Source organism: Carcharhinus amblyrhynchos, chromosome 30 (assembly GCF_965287045.1).
Source record: "Carcharhinus amblyrhynchos chromosome 30, sCarAmb.v2.hapA, whole genome shotgun sequence".
NCBI lineage: Eukaryota > Metazoa > Chordata > Chondrichthyes > Carcharhiniformes > Carcharhinidae > Carcharhinus > Carcharhinus amblyrhynchos.
The window spans coordinates 33279317-33303778 of record NC_137353.1 but is presented as its reverse complement, the minus strand read 5'-3'; the positions used below and the strand labels follow the sequence as shown (position 1 = coordinate 33303778).

The 24462-nt window shown below is 40.1% G+C and overlaps 1 protein-coding gene across 7 annotated transcripts in view; it reads left to right on the top strand.

The window, feature by feature from the left end:
• The window catches only part of LOC145360241 (eukaryotic translation initiation factor 4 gamma 3-like), a 338012-nt gene that overhangs the window by 26463 nt on the left and 287087 nt on the right, over positions 1-24462 (top strand). For all 7 annotated transcript variants that reach the window (XM_080215311.1, XM_080215316.1, XM_080215315.1 and 4 more), the window contains exon 3: positions 19928-20009. In XM_080215311.1, the coding sequence (XP_080071437.1) occupies positions 19928-20009 (82 nt within the window). The remainder of the gene's footprint in view (positions 1-19927; positions 20010-24462) is intronic.

The window sequence follows — 24462 nt, the reverse complement described above, 5'->3', positions numbered from 1 at the left end:
ACCCATCTCTCCCTGGTACTAATTCTTCCTTTAGAATATGTGGTGAGGGGCTGGAAGAAGAAATGGAGATGGGGAAGTGATTAAAGACGGGTAGAAATGTCACTAGGTGACAATGGCAAGATTGTGAAGGATTGAGGGGAAAATTTAAAAGAAGGGGAGTTGTATAGGCTGAAATTGAAGCAAAATATCAGTGCAGATACATTGGAAAGGGGAAGGAAGTTAGGAAATTGATGGAAAGTTGCCATGAATCTTAAGAGGACTGTAGGTAGCAAATACTGAAAGATAAGCTCGAGGTTGCAGCTTGTTTAGTTGTTCAAAGGACAAAAAGGTTTAGGTTTCTGTTAGGGCCTGGATGTCATTGGGTTTGTTGAGATATTAGATGTGAATTTCTTTCTTATGAGGCAAGAATTGCAAATCCTGTAGGATAGTAAGGAGCTGTGCAAGAAATGAAAAGATCCAAAGTGTAGGCAGTGTGTTGATTTGTATTTATGATTTTTGACAATTTATCCTAGTATTCTATTAGCTACGTGGGTGTTCTGACACATTGTCTGGACATGAAATATAACCTGTCTATTCCACCAAATTTAAAAAGACGAGAGAAGACTAAGTAAATTTATAAAGTCACAATTATATGGTGCAAATGTAAACTTGTCATTCATATTCAGCGCTCAGAAAATAAGCTGTGTCCGGCCTTGGATCGTTTTGAGTCCCAAAACTAATTTAATTGTGGTTCCTCGTGGTATTGTGTGTGAAAGCTGGATGAGGTGTGAATTTATTCAAAAGTGATCACATTCAACATGCTGTTGCTTTTCATGCTGGCTTGATTGATACTTACGCACGTCATTACGATCTAATAAGTGCCATACAAGAAGTAATTGGACAATTCTCCAGTTCTCTCAGATTTATCATATTTCCAGATAGCTTTGCCTAAATAACCTCCATTAGTGTCAGTGGGTCAGCTTGCATCAACGCGTATTAAAAGATTGTTTAAAGGCCTAAGAATCTCAATGAGTGAACTCCTAAAGCAATTTAACGCATCAACAAACGTTAAGTACCACATTCCTGAATTTATCTGAGTGCACTTCTTTCTTAGAAATATTTTATAGTTTAACCCAAAAAAGAATGCATGCAGTCATGTATCATTTCAGTGCTGGCGAGTTGGAAGTGTAGACAAATTGTACCATATTAGTATAAAGATAAATACTTTTATTATTTCATAATTCATGCTTTCCACCCTGCCCCTTTTGTTCTTTCCTCCCCTCCCCTCTTTTCTGCCTATACTCAAAAACTTATTGACTCAGAGTTTGTGGTGAAATGGTGGTTTTCACTGCTGACAAAAGTTTACTGGAGCAAAAAGTTAAGTCAGGGAAATTCAACCAGAATTAGTTTTTAGAAAAATTATAAAATTATACATTTTAAAAAGTGAGAGAGACTTCCTTATATTGCGCTTCTCACAACCTCGGCATCCCAAAGCACTTTACAACCAGTAATGTACTTTTGAAGTGTAGAACTGTCGTAATCTTGGAAATGGGATAATCTGTGATGTTGATTGAGGGATAAACTTTAGCCAGGATATCTTTGCTCTCCTTTTGAAATAGCACCGTGGGATTTTTTTGTACAGCTGGGAGAGAAAATAGTGCCTTGGTGTCATCTTTCCCCTGAAAGGTAGCGTATCCAGATGGTACTGAGGGAGTTCTGCACTAATGTTGGGTATGTCAGCCTCGTTCTTTTGTGTTCATTTCCTGTAGTGAGGCTTGAACCTACAATCTTCCGACCCGGAGATGAGAATTCTACACACAAATCAGACAAATGTTGTGCAGAAGCTGCTAGATCTCTTAATGATGCAATCGTGGCAACTGCTGATGTCTACACCATCATTAGCACAGCAGGAACTAGGCCAATACATCTGTAATGTTTCCCAGTTTGGACAATTGTTAACTGTTTCTGTCTCTACAAATGCTGTCTAACCTGTGGAGTACTTCCAGTATATTTCAAATAGTCAACAATTGTAGTATTTTGCTTTCATATGGTTAGTAGTTACACTTGAGCGTGCTATTTTCTGAGCATGATGTGCTTAAGAGACCTGAAACTGCTTACTAAAGTAACGTTCTGCGATGTGCGCAGAAGTGTTGGGTGATGCCTTAAAATGAAAATGAAGTTGAAAGAAGGTAAATAGAGACTGGGAGTGAGGAAAAGATTGTCAGATTGGTTTATTTTATGTTTTGTGTGCTTTAAGTATTAGATGAGCCTCCCCAGTTACAAGAGCGTTGTTTCCAGACTTGGGTATTTTAAAAGTTATGGGAAAAGCATTTGATATAAAACAAACCTATCTTTAGCATAGGGTGAGTCAGTTTAGCTTGGAGGGAATGGTGACTAAATAAAATTAGGTGAAGAGAAAAGAGCAATAGCAATATCGGGGGTAGTGCTGAGGCTGTAAGAGACATGATAAAACCAATTATACAAGATTGAAATAAACTAGACTTCCAAATGACTCATTTAATGGCGTAGAGGAGGTTGAGATTTACTCGCTGAACATTACCTTGAAGGAGCAACAAGTGCAATATTCATTAAGGGTATATTACATGAAGGGTGTTGATGTGTGCAGAGAGTAGGCAACAATAGAGCCACAGATACAAACGATTGATTTCCAATGTCATGGAATCACAGAAAAATACAACATGGAAACAGCCCCTTTAGCCGAACTAGTCCATGCCGACCGTGGTGCCCTCCCAGCTAACCCCAATTGCCCGCGTTTGGCTCACACCCCTCATCCTTTCCCATTCATGTACTTATCCAAATGCTTTTTAAATGTTGCTATTGTATCTGTCTCAACCACTTTCCCTGGCAGCTCATTCCATATGTGAATCACCCTCTGTGTGAAGAGATTACCCCTTGGATCCTTTTTAAATCTTGCCCCCATCACTTAAACTGTGTGCCTTCTAGTTTTCAATTCCCCCTCCCATGGAAGAAAGACTATGCGTTCATACTATGTAAGACCCTCATCATCTTATGCACCTAAACGTCAAGCTAATCAATTCTCTTGTTTTCTATCATTTCTGCAGGGTGTCAATCACGTCCTTCTACCTTTCCTGTCTTCAGTTCTTTTATAGCTCTAAATATTTCAAAGTCCAGGTGATTCAATCCTAACATCACCCTGGGAAATATCATCTTTCTCTGGTTCTTGTTCTATTAGCTTGCCGTCTTTGTCATACAGGTCTTTGATATACTTTTGCCAGGTTTCTCAGGTTCTATAAGCAGCATACTACCTCTATAATCAATTCCCCTTCGCAACTGTTTACCTGTTTTCTCATAAACATTGTCTGTTCTTCCTTTCTCTTTGTAGTTCTTCCAATTCTCTGCACTGTTGTCCACACTCTGTCTCTCTTGTCCAGTTAGTACTATGACCGCCACCATCAAGAAGGACAAGAGCATTCCCTCCGCGTCACTCTCTATCCTGATCTGGAAATATATTGCCATTCCTTCTTTGTCATTGGGTCAAAACCCTGGATCTCCTCCTCTAACAGCACTGAGGGTGTACCTACACCTCAGGAACTGCAGTGGTTCATAACACAGTTCCTCCCCACTTTCTCAAGGGTAGTTAGAGATGGGCAATAAATGCTAGTCTAGCCAACAATGTCCAGATATCATAAATGAATTTTAAAAAGTCATGCATCTTAGCTCACTGTTTTGTTTTCAATACATTTACCTTCATTTGTGACAAGAAGAACTAAATGAAGTATAGGAAGCTGACAAAGGAAGTGGTCAGTTGGTGAAAGAAATTAGATTTATAGACTGCCAAGTCTGATGGCTAACACAGCTCTACAGATATCAATAGACAAAATGAATGAAATAGTGAAAGCTTACAGAAGGAAAATGTAAAAAAAAACCTAAAATCCTGAAAATTGAAAGAAATAATAGTGGGAAAGCAAAAACTAAAATAAATTATTGCCTGTTTGAAAGTGTACCACAGTTTAAGTACCTGGGAAGTATCTTATCAGAGAATGGTTACTATGAAAGAAATCAGAACTAGATGAGCAATGGAAAAGAATGCATACTGCAAACACATGTAAAGCACACACCTGTCAAAACTGTGTTATAGCAACATTACAATTACTCAGCTCTTCCTTGAGACTTTTTTCTGCCAGAATGATGGTCTATCTAAGAAGCTGATTTATTTTTTATCAATAGATTCTATATCATTCAGGGGGCTTCAGACCAATTGACATCCAACAAGTTGCTCCGAAAACTCTGGTCACTTTTGACACTGTGCCAAATTTAACTACAGCAGCTGAGACAAAGGACAGCATTCTAAATAAAACAATCCACAACATACTAAAAAGCAATGTCAATTTGTCATATCTCCTCAAATAAACTGACCTGTGAAGTGTAGAGAACGATGGAGCAAATCAGTTGGAGAACATAAGAACATAAGAAATAGGAGCAGGAGTAGGCCATCTAGCCCCTCGAGCCTGCCCCGCCATTCAATAAGATCATGACTGATCTGAAAGTGGTTCAGTTCCACTTACCCGCCTGCTCCCCATAACCCTTAATTCCCTTTTCGATCAGAAATCTATCTACCTGTGACTTAAACATATTCAATGAGGCAGCTTCCGCTGCATCAATGGGCAGAGAATTCCAGAGATTCACTACCCTCTGAGAGAAGTTCCTCTTCAACTCTGTTCTAAACTGACATCCCCCCCCTTATTTTGAGGCTGTGTCCTCTAGTTCTTGTTTCCTTTCTAAGTGGAAAGAATCTCTCTGCCTCTACCCTATGTAGCCCCTTCATTATCTTATATGTCTCTATACAATCACCCCTCAGCCTTCTACACTCCAACGAGTACAGGCCCAATCTACTCAATCTCTCCTCATAAGCTAACCCCCTCATCTCCGGTATCAATCTGGTGAACCTTCTCTCTATTCCCTTCAAGGCCAATATATCCTTTTGCAAATAAGGGGACCAAAATTTCACACAGTACTCTAGTTGCAGCCTCACCAGTACCTTGTACAATTGCAGCAAGACCTCCCTGCTTTTATATTCCATCCCCCTCGTGATAAAGGCCAACATCCCATTTGCCCTCCATACTACCTGCTGCACCTGTAGACTGAGTTTTTGCGATTCATGCACAAGGGCCCCCAGGTCTCTCTGCACAGTAGCATGTTGTAATTTTTCACCGGAGAGAAGACGAGATAAATGAAGAAGGTTCTGAGCATAGTAGAGGAGGAAAGATCATCAGTGAATATCATTAAAGTGGCAACAAGATTGGATTGGCCATATTAAAAGGCAGGGGAACTTGCTGAAGAAGAGGCTTGAAAGAAATTTTGAGGAATGTGCACCAAAATGGCAAAAGGGAATAATGTTAAATGACTTGATATTGAAAATTGGTAGCTCTGATGAGCAACAGAAAAGTGCAAGAACTTGAGGTGGAGAGAATATGCAAAGGAGCTGCCCTTAGGCAGGCGAGGCCACTGTCAAATAAACAGGAGCACAAAAAATCGATAGCTGTTTTTAAAGACACGGGACATCTAAATCTATTTAGGAGTGACACAAGGATTGGACGGGGAAACTGATCTGGCTGCATACAACACCACAGTATCCATTAGTCAGTGGTCTAAATTTAATGAAGAACCACAATTTATTCAGCCGTACACACAGAATATAACCCTTATTTTGGTTTTAAATTTTAAATTTTGAAATTTTAAAATGCAGTAATGTTTTGCATTAATAAGTTATTGATCAAGAATAATCTAATTGCTTTGCCCATGATGCAAAAATAGTTTTTCCATTGGGACGTCAAACAAGCCCAAACTTCAAAGTTACTTTGGGTCCACTGCTATAAGTATTCAGAGTCTGTAGTCTTGACATAAAACATTGGGTTTAGTTGAACCTTTGATTATTGTTTTAGTTTACAGAGACATTTTCAACTTTAAGGGAAAGCTAACAAATAAATGTATTGATTATGATAATGCATGCAAGAGCAACCTGTAAAGATACAGAAAGTAGAAAGGATGTGCCAACAGTCATACTGCAGTGTTCTCTTCAGAATTTTGGAAAAGTGTAATTATAGTCATGTAAAATTTTCATTCCATATTGACTTACAATACCCCAGCAGTGCAATTATAGATCATGTCCATGGTTTGGGTGTTGTGTGTGTTTTGGGGTTCAACTCTAAGAATGTTGAAGCAATCGACACTGGGGCACTGTCTAGGAAGTGTGTAAATAAACAATTTAGAAAATGTGGGGCTGTTACCAATAGAACAAGGAAAAGTGCAAGATGAGAAACCAAAGGCTATGAAGCTGTGGAATTTACCAAAAAGCTAATGGTTAAAGGAAAGGCAATGTAAATATTTAAGATTAAATGGTGGCTAAGAGAATATGGATTCAGATAGGCACGTGGATTAGAGACCCTGCTTGTGTGAGGGATAAATATCATCATTGGTTGGGACTAAATAGTTTGTTTCTGTGATGTAATTTTAATGTGGTCCTGTGAACTTGGGTATTTGAAAAGAGCATTTTGAACAATATTTGGTAAATGGTGATTGTAGGTCTGTTAATTTTGGTGAGAGAAATTTGAGATGACACATTATGGGTTTTATTGCACAAGCATGTTTTGCTATTTTTACTATCTTTTTAAATGTGTTCCATCCCCAATAATATTAAGTACAAATATGGTAAATATGTCTGGTGACAATCCTTGGCATGTCCTTGGCCAGAACATTCAAGGTCAGGGTTAATTTGGTTACAGAACTTGCTGTAACTTTAGAAAGTGTGGATGTAATGGAAGTTGTGGAAGGGTAAAAGAGATCAACTTTCTTAGTTGTAGTATGAATTTGAGTACAGGAAGAGAGGTGGACTGGTACAGTGTCGTTGAGAAGGGGTAAATTCTGTGGGAAATAACTTCAATGTGGAGATGCTGGCGTTGGACTGGGGTAAACAGCAAGAAGTCTCACAACACCAGGTTAAAGTCCAACAGGTTTATTTGGTAGCACAAGCCACTAGCTTTCAGAGCGCTGCTCCTTCATCAGGTAAGTGGGAGTTCTGTTCACAGACAGGCATATAAAGATACAAACTCAATTTACAAAATAATGGTTGGAATGCGAGTCTTTACAGGTAATCAAGTCTTAAAGGAGTTCTTGGGTTCATGTCACACTATCTGTCACCCTCATGACTTGTTGGGGCTTGCAAAATATCACTAAACTGTCCTGGCTGGAGACAATACACATCTCTTTAACCTGTGCTTAACCCTCTCTCCACTCACATTGTACCTTTAAGACTTGTAAAGATTTGCATTTCAGCCATTATTTTGTAAATTGAGTTTGTGTCTTTACATGCCCTGTTTGTGAACAGAACTCCCACTTACCTGATGAATGAGCAGCGCTTCGAAAGCTAGTGGCTTGTACTACCAAATAAATCTGTTGGACTTTAACCTAGTCTGTGAGACTTTTTACTGTGAAATAACTTCAATATTGGAGGAGTATCCTTCTATTTCTGTGTGAATGGTCCAACAGATGTGAAGGGAAGAGATTGGTGTCAATCATATGATAAAAATAGCATTAGGAGGCAGTTTACCAAAATAATAGTGATTGGACAGAAAAAAAAAGCTGAAAATACTCAGCAGATCAGGCAGCATCTGTGGTGAGAGGAACAGTGTTAATGTTTCAAGTTGAGATGACCTTGTTGTTTTGAGTGATTTAAATGAATTGTGTTGCTTGGGTGTGATGGACGGTTTTTCCAAGACATTGGAGTGGCAGATGTGATGTGCAGTGCTGGATTTAATAGTAAAGGAAGAATTAAATATCAAATCTTGCAAAGTTTACTGAAAACATTGTTACTATGTATGTTACAGGTCATTTCAGTGGCACAAAGCAGTTAGATTTGTGAGAAGGAACAGCGAAATGAATTTAAAAGTCCATTTGAGTTGGTGCTAATTGTACCAAGTATGCTAGTTATTTCTTATGGAGTGTCAGCCAACATTTATGCTGCATCATTTAACTTTTAAATACTTTTACAAATAAAGTAAAAAGAAGTTACTATGAAAATCCCCTAGTTGCCACACTCCTGTTCGGGTATACTGAGGGAAAATTTAACATGGCCAATGCACCTAACCAGCACGTTTTTGTACTGTGGGAGGAAACGGGAGCACCCAGAGGAAACCCATGCAAACATGGGGAATGTGCAAATTCCACACGCCAGTGATCCAAGCCAGGAATCAAACCCAACTCCTTGGCGCTGTGAGGCAGCAGTGCAAGCTTCATCCATTCTTTAGCATTTGGGTTTTTTAATTAAATTGACAGGATTAATCACGATACTGGAAATTATTTTGAAATTAAATGAAGCTGGAAGTTTTCTCCTTCAAGCTGCAGAAGTTAGGGGAGATTTAATCGAGTTGTTCAAAATTATGAAATGTTTTGATAGAGTAAATAGGAAAATTTAATAGCGGTATGGCCAGTAACCAGAAGATGCAGATTTAAGGTAATTGTCAAAAGAACCAGCGATGAGAAGTTCTTCTACTGAATGCTTTACAAGATGATGAGAAAAGAGCAGCTTAGTAGGACTAATTGGCTTTTTCAACGAGCTTGGTACAGGTATGATGGGCTGAAACGTCTCCTATACTGCAGCATTCTATTATTGTGTATATGTTTAAAATATGGGAACATATTTAATCTTTCATACAAGTAACTAGTACATATTCACCTTTACTGGATTGGATTTTAAGTGAGCATTTTGCATCATTATTACTAAATACTTGAAGTAACACTTGCATATATACTCAAAGTATTTTGCTTGGAAGAAAATGGTAATGTTTGAAGTTCTTAGATTGCTTTCTAAAAGGGAAAGTGATTTGCATCTGAAAGTATAACAGCTTGATTAAAATTTCATTTGGACCTTCGCTCTTCTGGCATGCTCTTTTTTTGTGACTGCTACAAAAGCTGACTTTCTTTGGTCTGCAGCCTTTCCAGATGAGGGGGGTGCTGAGCTAGCAAATGTGGTGGTAGGAAACATGGGGGACATTTTATCTAAAATATACATAAAACTAAATATGATTTTCCCTACTTGCACGCAAGGAGTGTGTGCTCTGCCAGTCTTTATCAGAGCACAACCTTTGAGTACACAATGTGCTTCTGTAGCTTCCAAAGTACAGTTTATGCTTGTTTTCCATTATGCAACCAGCTGCCAGTTAGTTTGCCTAACAGCTCTGGTCTGAAAATTGGAAATATTTAAAACCAAAAGGAGACAGCTAACTGTCAAGTCATGCTATGTTGGTTGTCATTGTTACGTTTAAGAAGCCACCCAGTTCTACTAGGGTTAGTTGACTCCAATTTTAAACTATCGTTTTGGGTACATGGTTTCTTGTGTTATTGCCAACTATCATAAGTTGGAGCTTTGAAAAAGGGTGACATTATTGAACATGTTGCAGCAACAGAATTTAGTCCTGGAAGGGTCACTGTCATGCTGAAAGGTTTCCAGAGTATTAGGGTATTTTGTCAGGCTGTCATTGCTAGTCTTGGCTGGAGAGTCCTGTGCTCTGGCAAACCTTCAAAAAGCTGAAGTTTCCCTTGCGTTTTCTGGGAATTTGCTCAGGGTGGGGGAAGGGGAAGAAACCCTTTGAAACGTTTCATTGTAAGTCTTTTGGGAGATGCTACAGAGAAGTTTTAGTGATTGTAACCATTTTAACAGGATTCTTGTCTGAAGGTTTCAGGGTGGTCTTAGAGTCAAGTTTGCTTTCCTGAAAGTAATTATGATGCCAAAGGCAATTGTCCTTAATGTTTATGCTTCAGCATCATTTAGTTCAACTTTGCATTTTAATGATTGAAAGTCTATTGCTGGAATGTTTGTAGGACTTAGTAATGCTAGGTCTACATTTTTCCCCTTTGAGTAAAAGCACTCAGCTTGCATTTTAAAAACATGTAAATTTTAAACTAAATTCTGCGTAATAATCTTGAAGTTCAGTGCTACCATCTCAAATGGTGATGTATGCTGTTTACACATCTTTTCTGACTGAAAGAAATAACATTGATATGGGGACTGTTTTTTCAAAGAAAAGCAGGAAAAATCCAGAAGTTGTTCAGGATGTGCTCCAGAAGTAATGTATTAAGCTTATTCACAACAGAAGGGCTCCTTTAGGTGTCAGCTGTGGCTCAGTTGGAGGTACTCTCACCTGAGCCAGAAAGATATGGGTTCAAGGCCCTGACCAGGCTGAGACTTCAATGCAGTACTGAGTACTGCGCTGTCAGAAATGCCATTTATTCAGATAACTGGTTAGACGAGTCCTGCCTGGACTCCCAGATGAACAGAAAAAAAATCCTGTAGCGGGGAGCTCTTCATGTTGAAGCCTATAGTTGAAGCTCCATCACTTTTATCATATTGCTTTTTCTTGTATTTTGTTGTATGCAAACTAGCTGCTATACTTCCTACATTTCAACAATACTTCTAAAGTACTTAATAGAACATAGAACATTACAGCGCAGAACAGGCCCTTCGGCCCACGATGTTGCGCCGACCAGTTTTTTTAAAAAAAAAACACTGACCCACTAATGTAAACCAATCCCTTTTCGTCCATAAACCTATCCATAGATCTCTTAAACGCCCCCAAACTAGGCGCATTTACAACCGCAGCAGGCAGGGCATTCCAATCCCTCACCACCCTCTGGGTAAAGAACCTACCCCTGACATCCGTCCTATAACTACCACCCCTTAATTTAAAGCCATGCCCCCTCGTGCTAGCATTCTCCATCCGAGGAAAAAGGCTATCACTATCCGCCCTATCTAAACCTCTAATCATCTTATATGTTTCAATAAGATCCCCTCTTAGCCTCCTCCTTTCCAGCGAAAACAACCCCAAATCCCTTAGTCTCTCCTCATATGACTTCCCCTCCATACCAGGCAACATCCTGGTAAACCTCCTCTGCACCCTCTCCAAAGCCTCAACGTCCTTCCTGTAATGTGGGGACCAGAACTGCACACAGTACTCCAAGTGCGGCCGCACCAGAGTTGTGTACAGTTGCAACATGATGCTGCGACTCCTAAATTCAATCCCCCTACCAATAAACGCCAAGACACCGTATGCCTTCTTAACTACCTTATCTACTTGATTCCCAACCTTCAGGGATCTATGTACACATACACCTAGATCCCTCTGTTCCTCCACACTATTCAAAGTCCTCCCGTTAGCCCTATACTGAACACATCTGTTACTCCTACCGAAATGAATTACCTCACACTTCTCCACATTAAACTCCATCCGCCACCTCGCGGCCCAGCTCTGCAACCTGTCTAATGGTGCAATATGCTTTGAGATGTTGGGTAAGTTGCTATATAACTACAATTGAATGCAACTTGAATGGAAGAGATAGTTTTACTTGTGTGACTCTAAATCCAGTTTACACTCCACAAATTGTACTGCTGGGAAACAGAAACTGTTTTGCAACGATGCTAAACCTAGAAGCACTTTAAATATTAGGAATTATTGATGAAATAAAATATTAAAAATAAACTTAATTGGCAAAATGGCAGTTTGCAGATTTCTGTTGTATTCGATGCGTTTTGTTCTGTGAATAGATAAAAAGGTGGGAACAAATGTTCAGATATGCAATAATACCATTTATGATTTCAAAATATGGTCTTAAATGTTCTATACAGAAGCAAGTTGTGTTGTTTACCTAATCATCTGTACCTGGGGGATTTCATATATGCTATTTTCTCTACAGTGCCAGTTTGTGTTTTAATATTCCAGATTTTTGTTTTTCACCCATGCTCTGCTGTTGGCCACTTGTCTGAGGTTAAAAGGTGGGGAAGAATAGGGGATAGGTCTGTGTGGGGACTGGCATGGAGAAGAGCTTCACTAAGTCTTCTGTCACCATTGAATATAGAGAACTTGACTGAAACTTGCATTAGTATATTTTACCATGTACTTTCATATCAGTACGATGGTTTCTATGTTCTATAATATACAAACTTCTATGAATTCTGTAATTATACGAAGCTGCTTTATTGCTGGTTTGTTTTTGCTGGTGTCTGGGGTCATGCTAATTTTCAGTGGTTTTTTTTATATCCTTCATGGGATGTAGGAATTGCCAGCAAGGTTGGCATGTGAACTTATGAAAAAAGAACAGGGGTAAGATTGACAAAGAAGCTGATAAAGAAGGGTAGGAGAAACTATGAAGCTGGGCTAGCGCTTAATATAAAAAAGGATAGCAAGAGTTTTTATAAATATATAAAAAGGAAGAGGCTGGCTAGGGTGAACGTTGGTCCCTTAGAGGATGAGAAGGGGGACTTAGTGGTAGGGGATGGGGATATGGCTGAGGTCTTGAATAACTTTTTTGTTTCGGTCTTCACGGAGGAGGACGTGAATAATTTGCCGAGTGTTAGAGATGGAAAGGTGGTAGGACTGGAGGGTCTTAATGACGTTACTGTTACTAGAGAGGCGGTGCTCGACAGACTGGAGGGACTGATTGTGGACAAGTCGCCAGGACCGGATGGAATGCATCCGAGGGTTCTGAAAGAAATGGCCGAGGTGATAGTGGATACCTTGGTGGTTATTTTCCAGACGTCGCTGGATTCCGGGGAAGTGCCGGAAGATTGGAAAACGGCTAATGTTACGCCGTTGTTTAAGAAGGGTGCCAGGCAAAAGGCAGGGAATTATAGGCCGGTTAGTTTAACATCTGTTGTAGGTAAAATGTTAGAATCCGTCATCAAGGAGGAAATAGCGAGGCATCTTGCGGGGAATTGCTTGATAGAGCAGACGCAGCACAGTTTCGTTAAGGGGAAGTCGTGTCTGACAAATTTACTGGAGTTCTATGAGGATGTGTCGAGGGCGGTGGATAGAGGAGAGTCGGTGGATGTGGTCTGTCTTGATTTTCAGAAGGCGTTTGACAAGGTACCTCACAAGAGGTTATTGCAGAAGGTCGAGGGACATGGAGTTGAGGGTAGGGTGTTAGTGTGGATAGAGGATTGGTTGTCAAATAGGAGGCAGAGAGTGGGGGTCAGTGGGGGTCAATGGGTGCTATTCGGATTGGCGGTTGGTGACTAGTGGAGTGCCCCAGGGGTCGGTGCTGGGGCCTCAGCTATTTACCATTTATATAGATGATCTGGAGGAGGGAACCGAGTGTATGGTGTCGAAATTTGCTGATGACACCAAGATTGGTGGAACGGCAAATTGTGCAGAGGGTGTGGAGAGTCTGCAGAAGGATCTAGATAGGCTGGGCGAATGGGCCAGGAACTGGCAAATGGAATTTAATGTTGGCAAGTGCGAGGTGGTCCACTTTGGCAGGAATAATGGTAGGAAGGATTATTACTTACGTGGCGAAAATCTGCAGCAGGCGACGGTGCAGAGGGACCTCGGGGTCCTTGTGCATGAGTCGCAAAAACCCAGCTTGCAGGTGCAGCAGGTGGTCAGGAAGGCGAATGGGATGCTGGCCTTCATCGCGAGGGGGATTGAATGTAAAAGTAGGGAGGTCTTGCTGCGGCTGTATAGGGCATTGGTGAGGCCGCAGCTGGAGTACTGTGTGCAGTTTTGGGCGCCGTACTTACGCAAGGATATTTTGGCCTTGGAGGGAGTGCAGAGGAGGTTTACTAGGCTGATGCCGGAGTTGAGGGGGTTGAGCTATGAGGAGAGGCTGAATAAATTAGGCTTGTACTCGTTAGAGTTTAGAAGAATGAGGGGAGATCTCATTGAGACGTATAAGATGATGAATGGGATGGATAGGATAGAGGTGGAGAGACTCTTCCCGCTCAGAAAGGACAGTAGGACTAGGGGGCACAGCCTCAAGATAAAGGGGGGCGGTTTAGAACGGAGTTGAGGAGGAACTTCTTCACTCAAAGGGTGGTGAATCTCTGGAATTCTCTGCCCGTTGAAGTGGTGGAGGCTACCTCGCTAAATATTTTTAAGACGCGGGTTGATGGGTTTTTGATAAGAGAGGGGATTCAGGGTTATGGGAAGAGGGCGGGAATGTGGAACTGAGCCACGACAGATCAGCCATGATCTTATTGAATGGCGGGGCAGGCTCGAAGGGCTAGATGGCCTACTCCTGCTATTTCTTATGTTCTTATGTTCTTACGTAAGCCATTTGACCTATTTGCCATTCAAAAAGATCGTGACTGATCTGTTTGCACTTATAATTCCACATTCCCATCTACCCCTAATACCTTTGTTTCTTTTGTCTAATGAGAGTATGAAATGTTGAGGTCACTTTGGATCAATGCAGTTGTATCAAATTACCAAAGTCTTGATGGTAACAGAAAGCAAATAAAGGTAAAGCCAATGTTTCTAAGCACTTGAGGTCTAATAATTCCACCTAATAGAAGCAACCTGAAAATATGTGCATTTGCGACATCATAAAGAGGGTATAAATTAGATGGTTCCTTGTCATATAAATGTCAGACGTTTTTGTCTTTGGCCACTTTCATCACTGAATCTCATTGTCCTGACCCTTCCTGTCCTGAAGCCAGTTATTCATGCTGGGAGGTAGTATTCACAACCATCCACTGGATATCTTAGTTGATTTCATCCGTAAGCACAGTGTCATTAGTCATAGTGGGAAGTCATGGCAGATCTCAATTTTTTCAATGCATATACCACCAGTTCGGGTTACTGAATGGAAGTAGAGAGCTGGAACTTTACTGACTTGTGCTGCCTTTTCTCCTGCCCCCCCCTTTTTACCATCCTCTGCCTCATGGGAAAAAGAAACCTGCAACACTGAAGGAACATATGTCATCCTGGTTGTGATTGATTAATCTAGTAGAATCCAGATGTGTGTTTTGACTCATACCTTGACCCACAAAATCTACTCTGCTTCAGCACAGTCAGGTGTAACTCAGATTAGATATAGATTAATGATCCCATTGCTATTTCTCAACAAAGACTTTTTATAAGGACTCCCAGCTATTTGACAAAGGGTTTTCCTCCAGGACAATTACTGACCACAGTAAAATTGTCCTGTTTGAATGTGATAGAAACTTGATTCAATTGAAAGGTCAATTTCAATAGTTTTCAGCTAACTTTGTCCCTTTTGTATGTAAATTGATTCGGGGGAGTCAATTTAGAACAGAGTTGAGAAGGAACTTCTCCCAGAGGGTAGTGAATCTTTGGAATTCTCTGCCCAATGAAGCAGTAGAGGCTACCTCGTTAAATGTGTTTAAGTCACAGATTTTTAACCAGTAAGGGAATTAAGAGTTATGGGGAGCGGGCAGGTAAGTGGAACTGAACTCACTATCAGATAGCCATGATCTTATTGAATGGTGGAGCAGGCTCAAGGGGCTAGATGGCCTACTCCTGCTCTTATTTCATATGTTCTTATGTAGCTATGTTGCAGTGGAATCCAACTGTGATAATATTTTATTCACCGTGTTGGTGACAACTTGCATTTTGGCTTGTCTGCTGGTTAATCAGTGAACAGATTTCATAGATAACAATGGTTTTGATTCACGCATTATCCCTATGCAATACTGTTGTACGTGAGATCTAAGCTTCAATTTATGTAAGCTGTATCTAGGATCATTTTAGTGAGATTTGATGTTCTGCTAAAAAGAGTGCTTTCCAACAACTTGTTTAGCAACTTTGCAACATAGTTAAATGCCCAAGGAGCCTCACTAGACAAAGACACAGCCATGTATGGAGAGATGATGTCAGATGACCAAAAGCTTGGTCAAAGAGAAGTTTAGCGGATTGCCAAAAGGAGGAAGGCGAGATGGAGAGGTGGAAGCGAGGGTATTTGAGAGCTTATGGGCTTAGATAACTGCAGGGACTTGTCCTGGTCTTTCCCATGCTGACACTATAGTTAAGAAAGCCCGCCAATGACTTGACTCTATCAGAAGATTAAGGAGGTTTGGCATGTCCACTACAACTCGCTCCAGCTTTTACAGGTGCACCATAGAAAGCGTTCTTTCTGATTGTATCACAGCTTGGTATGGCTCCTGCTCTCTTCAAGACTGCAAGGAACTACAGAAGGATGTGAATGTAGCCCAATCCATTACGCAAACCAGCCTCCCATCCATTGACTCTGTCTACACTTCCCGCTGCCTCAGCAAAGCAGCCAGCATAATTAATGACCCCATGCACCCAGGCATATTCTCTTCCAACTTCTTCCATTGGGGAAAAGTTGCAAAAGTCTGAGGTTACGTACCAGCTGACTCAAGAACAGCTTCTTCCCTGCTGCCATCAGATTTTTGAATGGACTTACCTTGCACTAAGTTGATCTTTTGCTACACCCTAGCTATACTGTAACACCACATCCTTTTCTTCTCTATGACTGGTATTGCTTGTCGATATGGCATGCAAGAAACAATACTTTGCACACTAATAGATGTGACAGCAATAAATCAAAGTGGTGGATTGATTAAAATTGGGAGTGCACAACAGGCTAGAATTAAAGGAGCAGAGAGATGAAGGTTGCGGAGCTGAAGGAGATTACAAAGTTAGGGTGGGTCACAGCCATGGGAAGGATTTGAAAATAAGGGTGAGAGTTTTAAAACCAAGTTCTTGCTTAACCGAGAACCAGATTAGGTCAGTGAAGGCAAGGTGATAGGCGAGCAGGACTCAGCGAGTTGAGAAATGGGCAGCAGAGTTTTGGATAACCTCTGGTTTAAGGGGTATAGAATGTAGGAGACCAACCAGACTGTTGAAATAGTTGAGTCCAGATATAATGAAAACATGAGGGCTGCTGCAGCAGATGAGCTAAGACAAGAGTGAAGTTGGGTGATGTTATGAAGGTGAAAATTGTTGGACATAGTGTTGACATGAATGAGGCAGTAAACTCATCTGGGATTACGTGTGACACTAAGGATGTGAACAAACTGATTTAATTTCATATAGTTGCTAGGGAGATGAGTGGAATCAGCAGCTAGGGAATAGAAAACCATGGCTTCAATCTTACCAATAATTACTTGGAGGAAATTTTCACTCATCCAATATTGATGCTGGATGAGAGGTCTGATAAGTTAGCAACAGTGGAGGAGTTGAATGTAATCAGCATATGTGTGAAAAGTAACATACCTTTGAACTGTGTGACAAAGAGACAGCATGTAGATGAGAAATAGGAGGAGGTCAGGATAGATCTTGGCCACCAAAGGTAACAATACTGCAGCTGGCAAAGAAGCTATTGCAAGTGATTCTTTGGCTATGGTTAGAAAAGAATGGAATTAGGTGAGAGTAATCCCAACCAGCTGGAAAAGGCATTGGAGAAGGATGATGTGATCAGTGCTGTCAGAGACTGACAGGGCAGGAAGGACGAAGAGGGAAATGTCAGTATGAGATGGGGCATTTGAGGTTATTACTTGTAATGAACCTGCACTGTGTTTCTTGATGAGCCCATTGGGGATGTGAAGAGAGACACAGAGGGAAGCTGTAGGCTTACCTAACAGGAAGTCGAGCCTAGGACAGTGCTAAGAGAGCAGGATGGTCAAGGAATACTGAAAGGCTCGGGTGGGAAATTAAGAGGGCAGAGCACCTTAGCATAGAGAAGTGAAATGAGACACGAAAATAGAAGAGAGATTAGGAAGAGATAAAGTGAAAAAGAAAGAAACAAAATTGGAAGTGGAGTGATAGCTTGGATCCAGAGCTGCAGCCTAAACATGCACATGAATGAACACGGTGAGCTCAGTTACATAGTTCTAATTTCATATTAATTTGGTGCATAATGGGGAATAGGAAAAAGATGAATTAATGAAAATGAGTGTAGAGATCCTGTGGTGGACTCTGGAATGATAGAATTAGCTGGATGCATCAATGAGCTTTTGCCAATTTGGAAACCATCTTTGTTTTACAACAGAATGCTTTCAAATATGAGACAACATTTTGTTTTTAACCATGACATTTGAGAAAATTATTGAGCTGAAGTGTACATACATTGGTAGCAAAAAGCACAAAGTTTTTTCAGTTTATTTCCATGATAATTTGAAGTCGGCTAGTTACGATAAATCAATCTAAAAATGATTAGAACAACTTGTTTCTATTTTAAGGAGTGGAAGTGTTGACAGGATTTCATATTCCAATTTTTTTGAGTTCATCTTTACAAACTTTCCTTATTTCCAGTTCAGTTGATTTTAACCAGTACATGTTTTGGGTTAGGCAGAGTTATTAATAAACTTTCCATTGAGACTTAGATTGTTTGTTTCCGTGGGCAATTGAAATAGGATATTGAGTGGTGAGAAATTTGACATTTGCCAACACTGCAGCTTAGAAGGCCGAAGGGCCTGTTTCTGTGCTGTAATTTTCTTTATTCTTTATGTGACATTATGCCCAGTTTACAATGTAGCGATGTCAGAACTATGCAGAGTTGGGTTTGCTCAGAGGTATTGGAATTTGCATGTCTCTGCTTCTTGCTGAAAAATAGCACAATAAAATGTTTTTCATGGCTAACGATGAATAACCAGATGGCACAGATTTAAGATGATTGGCAAAAGAACCAGAGGAGTCATGAAGAAAGTCTTTTGTTTTTATACAGTAAGCAGTGAGGATTTGGAATGCACTGCCTGAAGAGTTGGTGGTCGCAGATTCAATTCAACCTTTAATAGGGAATTAGTGAACACTTGAAGGAGATAATATTTCTGGGTTCTGGGCAAAGAGCAGGTGAGTACAGCAAACTGGATTGCTCTTTGAAAAAGCCAGAGCAGACTTCTTGAGTCAAACAGACTCCTTCTGTGCTGTTTTGTGACATGAATCTTGTTGCAATGTACAGATAATTTTGTTGTACTACAAAGTTCAGTTTCCTGATTTGGTCGAAAACCAATGTTTTAATCCCAGTTTAAATTGCCTGATTTTCTTCCAGAGAACATATTTCCAAAAAGGGGTTATGAAATATGTTGACATATGTGCATGTATTTGGGGTTTGAATCCCAATTTTTCTTTGAACAAAGGTTCAAATGGTCAGTAAGTGAATGTTGGGTGTGGAAGCATATTAATCTTTGTATTCTAAGATTATTGTTGTTCTCATCCTAATCAGGGTTCAGGGTTTAGTTTAGGAAGAGTAGAGGGAGAGGAGTTATGAAGGGACTTCTTCATATGAAATGAATTTCAAATTGGAAGTATCAGAGGCCCTGAGTTAGTATAGATGATATCAGATAGGCAGTGGACAGCAGGAGTTTTGAATGATGTGAAGTTAATGGAAGAGAATGGTAGGTTAGCCTAGTGGGGATAGAACAATTGAAGCTGATGCTGACAAAAATATGGATAAAGCATTCAGTTGTAGACAACTGAAAATGCCAACTTTTGTACTTCTTAGTATTTAGTTTGCTAGAAATCTTCTGTTGCCAAAATATCTGGGTGCTGCAAGTGTTTTTATAATGATGACTTTTCCAATGCACAGTTTTAGGTTGAATGTAATTGAAATTTTAGGCGCTACTTTTCTCCATTGTGCAGTAAGTTAAATTTTTACATCTGTTGGGCTGTTAAGTGCTGAAGTAGAATTGCTCAAGTGCAACTGCTGCAATTGGATTTTGGAGCTGGAATAATTAATCTGAATCTGTTAGTTGCTAGTCTGCAGCTTGTCTCTTAGCATGTATACATTTCTGTTGCACTTTAATATTTGTGGCTTTGTTCCGTTACCCTGAAATATTTGCAGCTTTTTTTGTACGAAGGACATTTTTATTGCTGTCCGGTGATCGCGTATGAGTCTGAAATCTTTGCACAGTTGTATTCTATAACTACATAACCAGATGGCCAAATATTTGATTTTGGCAACAATCCAGGCAGATGACAGCATTCAGTTGCAGTGTGGTCAGGTTACCTACAGTCTTAAGTGTAGTACACAGACCAAGTTGAACGTCTAACTTTCATTAACATGAAGATTTGCTTGATAGTTGTTGGTCAGTAGGATTGGTTTAATAGAATCATTTGATTGAAGCTGGAATGAACAGTACTGGAAAGAGCAGTCCTGGAATAGAAAGTGATCCCTTTGAACATTTGTTTTTCCTTAACACCCCATTTTACTACAGAATTGCCAGAGGACCTGTACAACAGACACTTGAAGACCGCATCTACCCTCCCCAGGCAGCAGTAGCAACGGTCCAATATACAGTGAGTATACTCCTTTTTAACAAGGATCTTGAATTTGTAAAAGTTTGTATTTCCTGTTAAACAGTTGTCTAAAATCCTAATGGCAATTTGTTGATATTGGAATTAGATATGAGAAAACTCTGATGCCAAAAAGCTTTTATCGGCTCTTACCTCACTGATTTTTATCTGATTCCTGTGTCATGTTGCCAAGGCTTTGCTTGGTGTGTTGACTGCACAAATGTCAAACTCTTGATTCATAAACAAAACCAAAGGTGATGCAGTAAATTAGACGTAAATTTTGCTTTCTGCTTGAGTTTCATTCTTGTTTATGAATGAATCCAGTAAATTAATGTTTGATGGATAACACAGAGAGCTTCAATGTGTTGTGTTTTTGAGTATTGAAATTCAAAATTCTCCCTTTTGTCACAGATAATCGCAACAAGTACAGACATTTTATCAGTAATGACCTAATTTGATTGTTTATTGAATTGCTTTGGAAAAGGTGGCATTTGGTAAAGCTCAAAATTGGATTGATGGAATAAGTGTATGATGTAGACTGTCACTGTTGTTGTAAGGCACTGAACACCAAGACTTGTTTTTTCTCTTGGCTTTTTATGACATACTGTTTTCTCTATCAGTTACAATTGTGAAATAAGACTGTTTAGTACTTAGTGTTTTTTGTGTAGTGTTCCCATCCTGCCCCAAAGCTGATGTTAATTGACAAACAAAAAGGGAATTGTGGCGTGTTTCACAGCTCTTGATGTAACAGAACTTGGTGTGTTTGTGCATAATATTTGTCTTTCGTATTTGGGAGTAATATTCAATATCCGAATTTGAATATTATCAAGTCACTCCCTCCTGCATTTTCTCCTTGAATAAATTTTGTTCATTATCTTTTCAAAAAATTGCAAGATAAAGGGTTGATCATTTCATTGAATTTTTAAAAATTTTATTCTTTCATGAGTAAGGGCATCACTGTCTCAACCAGCATTTATTGCAGGTCCCTAATTGCCCTTGAGAAGGTGATGATAACCTGCCTTCTTTAAAGACTTTTGTCCATGTGGTGTAAGTAGGTACGCCCACAGTACTAGTTGGGAGGGAGTTCCAGGATTTGACCCAGCGACATTGAAGGAAAAGTGATGAGGTAGCATGTCTGGATAGTGTGGGGTGGAATTTGGTGGTGGTGCTCTGTTTTACTGCTACCCTTGTCCTATGTATTTGTAGATGTTCGGATTAGGAAGGTTCTTACGAAGGAGCCTTGGTGAGTTGCTGCAGTGCAGCTTGTAGACGGTACACATGGCTGACACTTTGCCCTGATGGTGGAGGGGATGAATGTCTAAGGATGGGGTGTCAATCAAGTGGGCTGCTTTCTCCCAGATGATGTCGAGTTTCTGAGTGTGGTTGGAGCTGCACTCATCCAAGGCGGTGGAGAATGTTCCATCACACTCTTGGTGGTGGTGACAGTTTTGGGGACTCGGAGGTCAATTGCTTGCTGCAGGATTCCTAACCTCTGACCTGTCCTTGCAAACACAGTATTTATGTGGCTAGTCCAATTCCAATTTTGATCAATGGTAACCCCCTGGGTGGTGGTAGTGAGGTTTCAGCAAAGGTAATACCTTGAATGTCATGGGTTATGGTTAGATTCTGTCTTGTTGGAGGTAGTCATTGTATGGCACGAATATTACTTGCCACTTATCAGCGCAAGCCTGGATATTGTCCAACTTATGCTGCATTTGAACATGGACTGCTTCAGTATCTGAGGTGTTGGGAATGGTGCTGAACATTGCTGGGTTTATGCTTTTTCCCATTTTTAAACAAGTGTAACACTTAATCCTTCAGTCCTCTGGCATAGCACCTTGTTTCCAAGGACTATTGAAAACATTGTGGGTACATAGCACAGTACAGCCCTTCGGCCCTCAACGTTGTGCCGGGCTATATCCAAACCCAAGATCAAGCTATCCCACTTCCTATCATTCTGGTGTGTTCCGTGTGCCTATCCAATAACCGCTTAAAAGTTCCTGAAGTGTCCAGCTCCACTATCACAGCAGACAGTGCATTCCACACTCCAACCACTCTGAGTGAAGAATCTACCTTGGACATCCATCCTATATCTCCTACCATGAACCTTGTACTTATGCCCCCAGCAACAGCTACGTCCACCCGAGGAAATAGCCTCTGCACGCCTACTCTATCTATCTATACGGGATAGAGCCTATAGAGGGTCTAAAGAGGGTAGAGTCCCTCCACATTTTATCTCCCGTGCTTAGTATCATAGAATGCATCCTATTTAGACTGCTACACTGGCATCCTTTTCTCTTTAGTGAAGATGGATGCAAAGTACTCATTTAGTACTCTGCCACCTCAAGAATATCTCCCTTTATGCTTCTGAATCAGCTCATGTTTTTCTTGACTGCTCTTTTACTATTAGTGTTCAGAAATACTTTTTGGTACCCTTTTATGTTAGCTGCTAATCTAGTCTCTTGTTTGCCCCTCTTTTTTTTCTCAAAACTCGGCTGTACTTTTTATATTCAACCTGTTTTTCTTATAGGGCAGGTGGCATTGGAGTGACGGTAACAAAGTGGAAATGTTACTGGACTAGAATACGGAGCCCCAAGTTAATAATGATCTTGGGGCATAGGTTCAAATCCCACTATGTCAGCTGGCAGATTTAAGTTCATTCAACAAATCTGGAACTGAAAGCTAGTCTTGGTAATGACCATGAAACCATTGTTGATGGTCATAAAAACCCATCTGATTCACAGATGCCCTTCAGTGAAGGAAATCTACCTGGTCTGACCTACATGTGACTCCAGACCCACAGCAATGTGATTGACTCTTGATTGCCCCCTGAGGTTGCCCATCAAGCCACTCAGTTCAAGGGCAACAAATGCTGGCTTTGCCTGTAACACACATACCTCATGAAAGAATAAAAAAAATTGTACTACAAATGTTGTAAGCCTCTTGCTGTTTCATTTTAATCTTTATCTTGAATCATCCAAGGAGCTCAAACATTGAATGTTCTTTTTCTCACTCATAGGAATTTGTCTGCTTTCTACCTAAATGCTTATTTCCTTTATTCCTTAAATGCACTTTATTTCCTTAAATGCTTCCGATTGTTTTAATTGCTGTGTAGCCTACTGATTTTTGAAATCAGTGCACCTGGACCAAATTTTTTCAACTCAGTTGAAGTTAGCTTTCCTCCCATTGAGTATTTTTACATTTGATTGTACCTTGTCCTTTTTGATAACCATTGTAATCATTATGATTTCCTCACAAGTTCTTCCACTGAAACCAATTCTACTTGCCCCACTTTATTCTCCAGATGATTCAATGATTCCTCTTCCCCTTTGAGGTGGAAACGCAAGTGGCCAAGACAGTTCTCTTGCACACATTTCATTCTTTTACACTGCTGCTATCCCAGTCTGGTTCAGATAATTCAATTCCCCCATTATCACTACTGTTCCTGCATAGTTGCTCCAACACTATTTTGGGATCTATGGTACACATTCAGCAGTGCAATCGTTTCTCTCTTCCGTAGTTCTAATAAAATAGGCTTTGCCTATTTTATGAATCCTTCTTCATTGAAATAGTCTCTAAATCCACCTCAAATTGTTTTCCATTAGTCTTTCTCTGGTTTTTATTTCTGGACAATAATTTATTGCTGTTCCCAATTTCCTGTGTGATTTGTCGCCTTATCCATCCTTGCCAAGTCAATTTAAACTGCCCCAATGTACTAGTTAACGCCCAACAAAAAATTAATCCCAGCTTCGTTGAGATGCATTCTATCCACTTTTTCTTCAGGGTTGATTCCAATGCCTAGGAATCTGTTTATTACCTTCCTGAACTTCTGCAGGGTGATCACTTCCTGGAAAGTGTGCTTCTGGGAATCCTCAGTGTTTTGTATACCTTGCCCTGCTTCTCATCTCCAAAACTGAGAAACTAGAGAGACTGCCTGCACACGTGATTAGCCAGGAAATAAGAAGCTTCTGGAATTCTCGCATGGTACTTGCTTATCTAAATAAGAACTATGATATCCAAGACTGAAATTATGATCTGCTTGCTGCTCCTTATATTTGTTTCTTTTTGGAACTGTGGATGGGCTGTGCTGCCTCAGAATTCCTCGTTCTGACTCTGATTTATAGCAGCAATATTTTAATGCTTTATGTAAAGAATACATTGCATTTCATGTAATCTTTACATGAGTAATTGTATAAGTTTAGTAGCTTGAGTGATCATCTTCAAATGTTCTGATAGATCTAGGTAAGCTTTCTTCGCTGATATTCAGAGGTTTTCACCTTTTTAAAATTCTTTGCTTGAGGTGTACATTTTCTCCAACTGATCTAGAGAATTTTGTATTTCCACTACAACATTGAGGAAGGATATACACTCATCTAAAAATGAAACTTTCAACACTAATGTTTGTCTTCTTGAGTCTGCATTGCAGATAATATCCCATATTCTGGCTTGAAGGATT